Source organism: Episyrphus balteatus, chromosome 2 (genome assembly GCF_945859705.1).
Source record: "Episyrphus balteatus chromosome 2, idEpiBalt1.1, whole genome shotgun sequence".
NCBI lineage: Eukaryota > Metazoa > Arthropoda > Insecta > Diptera > Syrphidae > Episyrphus > Episyrphus balteatus.
In genome coordinates, this window is record NC_079135.1 from 62,155,440 (window position 1) to 62,167,000 (window position 11,561).

An 11,561-nucleotide genomic window follows, 5' to 3' on the forward strand; every position below is an offset into this window, starting at 1 on the left:
TAGATCACGGCTCTTATATTCAAGAACCGCCTATAATTAAAAAAAAAATATTAACTAAACAAAAAAATCAAAAACTAAGGGTCAATTAGTTTACCTTAAAATTTGAGTTCACAACTTATACAGCTGTGTTCAAAATAATAGTAGTGCCTGCAACAGAATAACATTTTTTATATTTACGGTGCTTCTAGGGTTAAAAATTTAATTTCTTTGATGTCAAAGTTTGTAACGGTCAATTACTAATAAATGTATCGTAGTTTTAAAATGAAAAAGAAGGTGCTAAATAATTTTTCATTGACCTTTGGTTGTTCTTTCTAATTTGGCCTGTTAAAAATAATAGTAGTTAAAGTTATTTTTGAAGAATTTAAAAGCGGTTTATAACTTAGAATATTTATTTTTGCTTTAAAAGTAAGTACTCATATAATTTGAACAATTTTTCAACAAAAAACGATTTGTTTCGGTTTTAATCTATTTAAAGTTTGAAGAGCAAAACACTGCAGTTCGGATAACGGAAACTTGTACGAAAGCTGCTTGAAGAAGGGAAAACCTACTTGGAAATTCAAGGTTATATAAGGATGGTCCCCTACAATGGTAGCCAATGCCAATGCAATAAACTCAACAAAAGACCCGAAACGCGCGGTAGAAAAAGAAAAAAGACCGTCGTAGATGACAGGCGTATTGTCCAGATGAGCAAAGTTGAGCCTTCTGCATCGCCGTTTCAAATCCAGAAGGCCTTAAGCCTGGATTGCAGTGCAGTGAACATTCGGAGGCGACTGTTAGAGACTAATTTGTACGCTTGAAGTCCACGAAAAGTTCCGCGGAACATATTAAAAAGCGTATCCACTTGTAAAAGACCACATAAACTGGCCAACGAAGTAATGGCGTAACATATTGTTTACTGATGAGAGCAAATTTGTCCTCTTTGGTGGTACTGGATCTCCACAATATGCCCGACGTCCACCCAATACGGAATATGTTCCAAAGTATACGACGAAAACAGTTAAACATGGAGGGTCAAAAATTTTAGTATTTTAACATATTTCTTTGTTAACAGCGGAGCTTTTCGTGGACTTCAAGCGTACAAATTAGTCTCTAACAGCCGCCTCCGAATGTTCACTGTACTGCAATCCAGGCTTAAGGCCTTCTGGATTTGAAACGGCGATGCAGAAGGCTCAACTTTGCTCATCTGGACAATACGCCTGTCATCTACGACGGTCTTTATTCTTTTTCTACCGCGCGTTTCGGGTCTTTTGTTGAGTTTATTGCATTGGCTACCATTGTAAGGGACCATCCTAATATAACCTTGAATTTCCAAGTACGTTTTCCCTTCTTCAAGCAGCTTTCGTACAAGTTTCCGTCATCCGAACTGCAGTGTTTTGCTCTTCGAACTTTAAATAGATTAAAACCGAAACAAATCGTTTTTTGTTGAAAAATTGTTCAAATTATATGAGTACTTACTTTTAAAGCAAAAATAAATATAACTTTAACTACTATTATTTTTAACAGGCCAAATTAGAAAGAACAACCAAAGGTCAATGAAAAATTATTTAGCACCTTCTTTTTCATTTTAAAACTACGATACATTTATTAGTTATTGACCGTTACAAACTTTGACATCAAAGAAATTAAATTTTTAACCCTAGAAGCACCGTAAATATAAAAAATGTTATTTTGTTGCAGGCACTACTATTATTTTGAACACAACTGTATATAAAAAGGATAGTTTAACTATCTTGCAATAATAATAGTCTTAAATTTCTTTAAATTTCTTTTCACACACGAGAAATACAACTTTAGTCTTTACGTAATTACGGTCATTTGTCGAATGTTTTTTTCTACCGTAAGATAGCGTTCAATATATTTAAAATAAAAAGAAAGCTTCTTTTACTGAAATCATTGGACCTTCTCTTTGGGCATTTGTCGCAACAGTTGTTGCCGCAACTTCACTTACAGCAACATGGTTGCACAATTTATTGCTACATTGTTGCACTATCGAGTACAGCATTGTTGCACTATCGAGTACAACATGAATCTAGCGAATCTTTTAAAAATAAGTGCCTTATTATTTATATTAGATACAATTTTAAGATACAATAACTAAACGGTTACAACAGATATAAAATTTCAGAATTGAGTGGAAGCGATTAAGACTGTTTTATTGGATTTCAGAATGAGTGAATCCAATCGAAAACGACATTATACTTATGGCGTATGATACGGAAGTAATAATATGAAAGTAGTCATCCGTTAAGGTATCATGGGCTGAAAGGTGGGTGAGCGAACCATATCGTTTAAAATTAAGAGAAGAAATTTGAGTTTAACTAGAATATAATTCGACCTCTTTAATTAATTGTGGAAAACTCCATAATGCATTGACGTCGCCAACGATTGTGATTTAAGGACCGATTTTTGAAATATTGCTTAAATCAGTTGCATGGATATTTTGTTTTGAAGAATGTATAAATTTATGCATGTAACTTTGTTGAAGAGTTAAACAAAACCATAAGTAACACGCGCTGTAGGAATACCGGCATGAAAATTAACATAAATTAAATTGAGTCATCATCATGTTTTTTTTTTTTTATTATTTAAGGACTGAAGATGATCTTACAATGAAGCAGAGTGAAATTCTACTCATAAATGACGTAATACATAAACACATGACCAGTGGTGGGAAGATAGAATTAATTCAGGAAGATTGGGACTTTCTGCAGCTTCATGTGGCCCTTTACTTCCATAGTGAAATTTCTGGAATACCAATTAATATGGTGCCAAAAAAGCCCACTCGTGGTATTGTGCAACGCCTTAAAGGCAAACAAGGACGTTTTCGAGGCAACTTGTCGGGGAAACGTGTTGACTTTTCTGGTCGAACTGTTATTTCACCGGACCCAAATCTAATGATTCACCAAGTTGGTGTACCTGAAAGAGTTGCAAAAATTCTTACATACCCGGAACGCGTCAACCCGGCAAATATTCAAAAGATGAAACAACTGGTAAAAAATGGAACAAACAAACACCCAGGCGCAAATTATGTTCAACAACGTGGGAGTTCTTTCAAAAAATATCTCGCCTACGGCAACCGCGACAAAGTTGCTCAGGACCTCAAATCTGGTGATATCGTTGAGCGACATTTATGCGATGGCGATATAGTGTTATTCAATCGTCAACCTAGTTTGCACAAGATGAGTATTATGAGTCATCAAGCAAAGGTTCAACCTCAACGTACATTTCGGTTTAATGAATGCGCATGTACACCTTACAATGCAGATTTTGATGGAGATGAAATGAACTTGCACTTGCCCCAAACCGAAGAAGCTAGAGCTGAAGCTCTTATTTTAATGGGGAATAAATCAAATTTGATTACACCAAAAAATGGAGAGATTCTTATTGCGGCAACACAGGACTTCATTACTGGAGGCTATCTCTTAACCCAAAAAGATGAGTTCCTAACTAAAGAACAAGCCATGCAGCTAGCCGCATGTATGTTAGCAGGTTCGGATTCTAGTATGCGAATCGAAATGCCGCTTCCAGCTATTTTGAAACCAAGAAAATTATGGACGGGAAAACAAATATTCAGTCTTTTAATGCGACCGAATAATGATTGTCCAGTTAAAGTTAATTTGATTACAAAAGGGAGAAATTATACAACAAACTATGATTTGTGCGTAAGAGACTCATGTAAGCTTTATTGCATTTTTCTTATTTTTAATGTTTTACTCACAATTTTTTTTTGTCAGGGGTCATAATCCGAAATTCGGAATTGCTTTGCGGGTCAATGGACAAAGGAACTATGGGCTCAGGAACAAAAAACTGCGTTTTCTATGTAATTTTAAGAGATTTTGGAGAAGTGTTTTCCACAAAATGCATGTGGCGACTTGCAAGGGTGAGTGTATTTTCAAAAATTTATAAACAAATATTTTTAATTGCCAATGTTTTAACTACAAGCTTGGACAAGAAACTTATAAATATATCAAGAGAATATATAGGGTGTCCGGAAATAACATTAGAAAAATTCACGGGTTGGTTCTTGCGTGCGTTCTTAGAAACAAATTGTAAGTCTCTATCTTCAAAGTTAGAATCATTTTTCGATGATTAAAGAAAATGCTAACTTTATATGTATGTACATTGTACACATCTTAATCAAACAAAAATATTTCGGGTGAAACTCACGATATTTCACGTGAAACTCACGATAGAGCTGATAACACTGTGATAGATCGATCTTGTAGCAGAGCGGAGACACATTGATTCTAGCTATTTCTAGTGTGCGGAATTCAGTCATCACAAGTAGCTTCACCATTTATCATAGACCCCAGATATTTGAACTTTTCACACTTTGGAAGCACTACTCCATTCAAATAAATGTCAGGAATAGGCTTGAGTGGATCAGAAAATGGGCAGCATAGGTATTCTGTCTTTTTTGCGCTTATGCGGTATCACTTCCTTCTAGAACATCCACCCATACGTCAAGTGCTCATTGCAAGGATATCGGGTCTTCACTTATGATGGCTCCATCTTCAGCAAAGAATAACTGATGCACTTTTGGGTCCGTCACTTTGCCTTCAAGCAGATAATCAAGAACGGTAATAAAGAGCAGGGGACTCAAGACGCTTCCTTGGTTCACACTCGTTAAAGCTTGGAGACAAGAACCATGCCCGTTGTCTCTCATCTTTTTCCAAAACTCTGAGCGTATTTCGTCTGGGCGAACAGCTTTTCCGTTTTTTTGTAGTATTTTACCGCCTCACTAACTTCTTCAAATGTGACATCGGATACTTCGCTTATGTTAGGTGAAGCTATTGGAAAGTATAGCCTTGGAAGTTGTTCTTTTAGAAGTACGTCACAATTCTGTCGCGATAGGCCAATTTCTGAATCTTTTAAAACTATAGTTAGAAAGTTGCATGGGCTGATTTTAATTAGCAAATGTCTGTTTGTTTTAAAATCAAGTTTTCAACAAATAATTGTTTTTTTATTCTTTTTTAAGGGAAATTGGAAAAATCATGAGATTTTAGATGAGATCATGAGATGGGGGTCAAAATCATTAGACTCATGATAAATCATGCGATTCGGCAATTTTTTTTTAAATTGTCCCTCCCCGCTAAACGAAGGGGAATAGACCCCCCTCCCATACGATTTTTTTCTTGTTTCGACCTAACCTACACGCTCTACCTTTTTGGCACATTACTCCTAAATCACCCTGTATTAATATGCATACAGTGCATATACTGCACTGTATGAACACGTTTTACGAGTTCATGAAGAGAAATGAAAAGATTGTGACAACTGAAATAATACATTTTTTGTCACTTCACAGTTTCACAGTTCGGATATTGACCCTCAGGACCGTATAAATATAAGTCCATACCATGTGATTTCTTGCAAACCTCTTTTTATGACGCTGCTGTAAATGCGGTTCTTTCATCATTTTTGCGTAACGAAGTGTTGGATTTTTTTAAAGTTACATTCATGCCTATTACAGAAGACGCAGTGACTCAGTCCCCGGGAATCTACTCGATCCGCAACCGAATCAAATTTCAATCTGTGAACTCCCCGGGATGAACTGTATTATCGATCCACGAAAACACACTAAACTGCTTACCGACATATGTCATTACATAGCCAAATGTCATTCTATCACTTCCGCACCGGCGGCTTCAGTAATGAGAAATCTTGTGAAAGTGACTCTCACTCCCGCCGCAGTGCATCTGCGTCTTCGGTAATAGGCATGATTATCTTTTATAAACACCATTCTCATATTACCACATACGTTGAATAGCAAAAAATATTGCAACAAGATTGAAAAAATAAAATGCACGACTGGGTCGCACGAACTTAAGACTTTTTATATAGAAATTTGGAAAAAAAAAATAAAATTCGTTTAAAAACGAAAAACAAGTATGCAGTTTTGATTGATATATTAAGATGCATTTTTAGAAAAAAAAAATTTAAAAATCGTTAGAGCCGTTTTTTAAAAAACTAATTTTTTATAAATAATTTTTTGGAAAAAAAGTTTTAAAATAAAATTGGTATGCCATTCTTTAGAAATCATTAATCAACATCTAAAAACAAAATTTCAAAAAAATTCAATGTCCCGTTTTCGAAAATTTGATTTTTCAAAAAAAAATTTTCAAAATTTTTTAAAAAATCCAAAAATTATTTTTTTCAAAATCTTATTTTTGGCTTATATTTAAATTATATAAATGCTTCTTCACAAAAAGTTTGGTTGAAATCGAATAAGCAGTTTCGGAGATAATCGGATTTGAAAAAAACGGTTCTATGGCAGGTACCGTTAATAATGATTTTCAAAAAAAATTTTTTTCATTAGAAGATAGACCTTAGCTCAAAACTAACATTTGAATTTTTTAAACAAAATCGTTAGAGCCGTTTTTGAGATATTTCAATTTTACTTAAATCGGTATATGACAAGTACCGTTATTTTTGGTCCAAAAAAATTAATTCCAAAAACCCCTCTGGAGAGTCGCCAAATAACGCTACATACCAAGTTTGGCATTAATCGGTCCATCCGTTTAGGCTGTAGCTCCTTATACAGACAGACAGACTGACAGACAGACAGACAGACAGACGGACTTCCGGGACCCACTTTTTTGGCATTGTCTACCATCGTAATGTCATGGAAAAATGTTATCTCAACTTTTTTTTTTGTACGAATGCATAACTTGATATATAGTACCTATATCGCAAGTAAAAAACTCAGTGGCTTTATACCTATTTCGCAAATTTTACACTGTTTTTATAACAAGAATATAACAAATAATTCCTATCTTAAATGCATTTGTCAGTAACGGTTTATTATTTTTTTTTATTTATAAAATAATTCAAATATTTGGTGATAAAGTCAATATCTTAGCCTCCACGTCATTTTGATAATTTTATACTTTTTTCGTATAGTAAAAATTGATTGATCCTTAGAAAACTTAAGCGACAAGAATTGATAACGGTTTTTTGTAGAGGAGTTCAATGCAATCATTTTTTTCTGTGGGAGGGGGGGTACATCTCCTCCCGTTTAGGCGGGAGGGGCAATTTTCTAAAACATGACGAAAAATAAAAAAAATATTAAAAAAACAACGGCAGCACTTACAGTTATGAGTGATACCTTTTTGAAAAGCCAGAATTGTATACTTAATTTTAGTTTTTAAATCAAATTATTTCAATTAATTGTTCTCGAAATAATCAACTTCAAAATTTGGGAAAAAAAAAGATATCTAAGAAAGTGTCATTTTTTCCAGATGGCATCCTTCTTCATGCAAAACCGTGGGTTCTCGTTTGGAATCAGTGATGTTACTCCCAGCTCTAAACTGCTTGAAGAAAAGCAAAAACTACTCGATAAAGGATACCGTAAATGTGACGAATATATTATTCAAATGAAAAAAGGCACCCTTCAATGTCAGCCTGGCTGTACTCCAGAACAAACTCTGGAGGCTGTTATGCTACGAGAACTGTCCAGTATCCGTGAGCAGGCAGCAAAAGCCTGCTTCCGTGAACTGCATCCCACAAATAGTGCACTTATAATGGCATTATCTGGCTCCAAAGGTTCTAATATTAACATCTCTCAGATGATTGCATGTGTTGGCCAGCAAGCCATCAACGGAAAACGTGTTCCGAATGGATTTGAAGACAGAGCTCTTCCACATTTTGAAAAACTTTGTATGTTTTTGTGTTACAATTTGTCATTTTTTTTTTGAAAATCATTAAAACTATGTGTCTTTTTTTTAATTTTAGCAAAAATACCAGCAGCCCGAGGTTTTGTTCAAAACAGTTTTTTTTCTGGTCTAACACCAACTGAGTTTTTCTTCCACACAATGGGTGGACGTGAGGGTTTGGTAGATACCGCTGTAAAAACTGCTGAAACTGGATATTTGCAACGGAGGTTGGTTAAGGTAAAAAACTATATATTTTAAAACACGAAATAAATATTAATTTCGCAAAATAAGTGTCTCGAAGATTTAGTCGTGCATTATGATGGTTCAGTTCGAAATGCCATAGGTGAAATCGTTGAACTTATTTACGGCGGAGATGGTTTGGATCCTGTATTTATGGAAGTTAAAAATAAACCTGTGGATTTCTGTAGGCAGTTAAATCATTTACGTGCCGTTTATCCATTCAGAGAAGAAAAGGCCCTTAAATCAAATGATATAGCGCCATTTGCAAGAAAAGTCTTAAAAGAAATTGAATTTTCCAATTCACGTAAAGACTTTCAAAAGGAAGCTTTGTAAGTTATTGTTGAATTTCTTGAAAAATAATGTAATGAAGCGTTAATTCCTAAAAAAATTTAGAGCTTTCATTGATAAAATAAGTAAGCGTGTCGGTGAAATCCAAGAGCGATACAAGAACAACCGAAACTTGGGCAATGAAATTGAACGGCTCAGTGAAGGACAAATTCGGACGTTTTTGGAAAGGGTTAATGATAAGTACAATCGTGCGGTTACTGAACCAGGAACAGCTGTAGGTGCTGTTGCAGCGCAAAGTATTGGAGAACCAGGAACACAAATGACGTTAAAAACTTTCCATTTCGCTGGTGTGGCTTCGATGAATATCACACAGGTATTCAAATAATCCAAAATTTATAATTTCACAATCGGATATTTTGAGCCTTTTCATGGAATTTTTTAAGGGAGTACCGCGTATTGTAGAAATCATAAATGCAACCAAAACTATTTCAACACCAGTTATAACCGCTGAAATCGACAATAATACCAGTATGGAATTTGCTCGGAAAGTCAAATCTCGCATTGAAAAGACAACACTGGGAGAAGTTAGTATCAAATAATTAATTAAAACATTTAAAAATTCTTTAAACATTTTCTTCAAAGATTTCCTCATATATTGAAGAAGTTTACAAGCCAAATGATTGTTTTCTCGTTGTGAAGCTCGACCTTTATCGTATAAAAGTTTTGGGATTAGAAATTAACGTTGATACCATCCGTTACTCGTAAGCATACCAACATACAGGGTGTCCGGTAGAAAATGGATAAGCCGGAAATGGCTGATAGGTGCACTTTTGACTGTTCTGAAACCGAATAGAAAAAGTTTCTATCGCAACCAGTTTAGAAAATATTAGCTTTTTTTCGTTCAGTGTACTTTAAATTTCATCATCTTACGTTTTCTTTAACCACAACCACGAATTAATGAATTTTATAAATTTCTTATTTTTATAATTTTCTACAATAATTGGCTCACTTCATAAGAAGTTAACGGCCAATTTCTTCACATAAGTCCCAAGTCAGCTTAGTACCCGGTCTAGCTAGACCAGGTCCTAGCACTAGTACTCGGTCCTAAGGAAAAATTAGGACCCCAGCATTTCTTCACATATATAGGACCGGATCTACATAAGTTCACAACGCAGTCCTAAGAATTAATACGTATAAAACTGGTCTAACTGTCATTCTGACAATATTTTGATGTTTTTATACATTTAATTAATTTTGATATTTGAAATAATTTATTTTCATATTTAAGAGATTTAACAAAATAAAAAAAGACAAACAGTAGAAAATAAAAGGACTATCAAAAAAAATTTAAAAACAAATGTGGTCAAACGTAACAAGAAGCCAACAAGCAAAACAAATTCGATTCATTTATCAAGAAATTTATCAGTCAAGAATTAATTTGTGAATGCTGAATTGTGTGATCTGGGTAATGTTAACAATTCTGAAATACAGGTCACCAAAAACGAGGAAGACTAATCTAAATGATGTAGACATTGTAGACCCATATTAAGTTAACGACATTTTCGGATAGAATTTGTACCTGCATAAATGTTTATAAAAAATTTATTTTGATAAAAAGAATATAAGGACTGCGTTCTTTTAAATTATTGTCTTTTTTTTTTTACTAAAATGCAACTCGCAATATTTTATCTTGACTTATTTATAAGCAAGTCCGAGGTATTATTGGGGGTGTAAATGGTTCACAGGTAGAGAAATGTAAAGACCATCTTGGTTGTCACTTTTAGGAAGATCGAACTTTTCTGGTACTTTTTCACAAAGAAGTGTTCTCTTGTCCATTCTTTTGGTTCGGGCATTAATTAAAAAAGTGTTATAACCGTTGAATAATGGCTATAAAAAAATAATTTAACTTTTTTTTTAATGCAAAGTAGAAAAAAAAATATTTGTTTGCTAACCGTTGAACGGTTATAACACTTTTTTAATAGTTATGTGTAAGAAGAATTATTGTAAAATATGACTGATTAAAAAAACTGATGGAATCCATGCATTTATCGGCAATGTGAAAAACTTAAGATTTTACAGTTAAAATAATTTATTAAATTAATAGGCTTTTTTTGCACTTTGGTACCAATAACTTCCTAGTAACTCTAGATTTGATAAAAACTTTTACCATTCTGCGATCCCCTTTGGACGCGCATTTTTTTTAAAAAGTTGGCCACTTACGTTCCTATGGATTTTTTCTATACCACAGGTGTTTGAAAATTTTCATAAAAATTTTTTTTTTCACATTTTGCATCGAAAAACAAATTTCAAAATTCTTTTAAAGAAAAGATGCAACATTTATAAAAACTTCTAACTTCTTATGAAGTGAGCCAATTATTGTAGAAAATTATAAAAATAAGAAATTAATAAAATTCATTCATTCGTGGTTGTGGTTAAAGAAAACGTAAGATGATGAAATTTATAGTACACTGAACGAAAAAAAGGCTAATATTTTCTAAACTGGTTGCGATAGAAACTTTTTCTATTCGGTTTCAGAACAGTCAAAAGTGCTCCTATCAGCCATTTCCGGCTTATCCATTTTCTACCGGACACCCTGTATATTATTGTAAGAAATATACTATTTACTAAAAAAATATTATTTTCAAGCATTTGCACCTCCAAATTACGTGTGAAGCCTGCCTTAGTAGACGTTGTTGGTTCTTCAGTACTTATAGTACGAATTGATAGCAGCAAACATGGCAGCGCCTTGAATGCTGAGCTTCAACGTTTAACTGCTTCTATTCAAAATGTTGTGGTCGCCGGTCTTTCAAATATATCACGTGCAGTGATTGCTGTGGATGATACAGTTTCCCCTCATACATACAAACTTTGCATTGAGGGGGCCGGACTCAGAGATGTTATGGCTACTTATGGCGTTGTCGGTTCAAAGACAAAAAGCAACAATATTTGGGAGGTTTATAATACTTTAGGAATAGAAGCAGCCCGTACAACGATTATGACTGAGATTACTGATGTCATGGAAGGTCATGGTATGACCGTGGATCATCGTCATATAATGTTGCTGGCAAGTCAAATGACTAGTCGTGGAGAGGTTTTGGGTATCACCCGACATGGCTTAGCAAAAATGAGGGAGAGCGTCTTTAATTTAGCATCGGTAAGCATAAATCCGTATGAATTGATCATAATATATGAATTCTATTTATAAAAAAAATTATAAATTTCAAGTTCTTTCCTAAATTTTAAAGCAATTCTAAACTAAAATACTAGAATTACGGCCCTATTCTGCTATTCGATTCACGTGAAAGTCAAAAATAAGAATCGTTTAAAAGACGGTTAAAATTAAATTTAGACAACATTTTTTTCTTTAGAATTTGTAAA

At 34.0% G+C, this 11,561-nt stretch overlaps 1 protein-coding gene across 1 annotated transcript in view; it reads left to right on the forward strand.

The window, feature by feature from the left end:
- Positions 1–11,561, forward strand: part of LOC129911028 (DNA-directed RNA polymerase III subunit RPC1) — a 31,860-nt gene that overhangs the window by 18,956 nt on the left and 1,343 nt on the right. Inside the window, exons 4-12 of the mRNA XM_055988666.1 lie at positions 2,591–3,675; positions 3,735–3,880; positions 7,242–7,659; positions 7,735–7,892; positions 7,947–8,224; positions 8,289–8,556; positions 8,627–8,767; positions 8,826–8,944; positions 10,830–11,337. Coding sequence (XP_055844641.1) covers positions 2,591–3,675; positions 3,735–3,880; positions 7,242–7,659; positions 7,735–7,892; positions 7,947–8,224; positions 8,289–8,556; positions 8,627–8,767; positions 8,826–8,944; positions 10,830–11,337 — 3,121 coding nt within the window. The remainder of the gene's footprint in view (positions 1–2,590; positions 3,676–3,734; positions 3,881–7,241; positions 7,660–7,734; positions 7,893–7,946; positions 8,225–8,288; positions 8,557–8,626; positions 8,768–8,825; positions 8,945–10,829; positions 11,338–11,561) is intronic.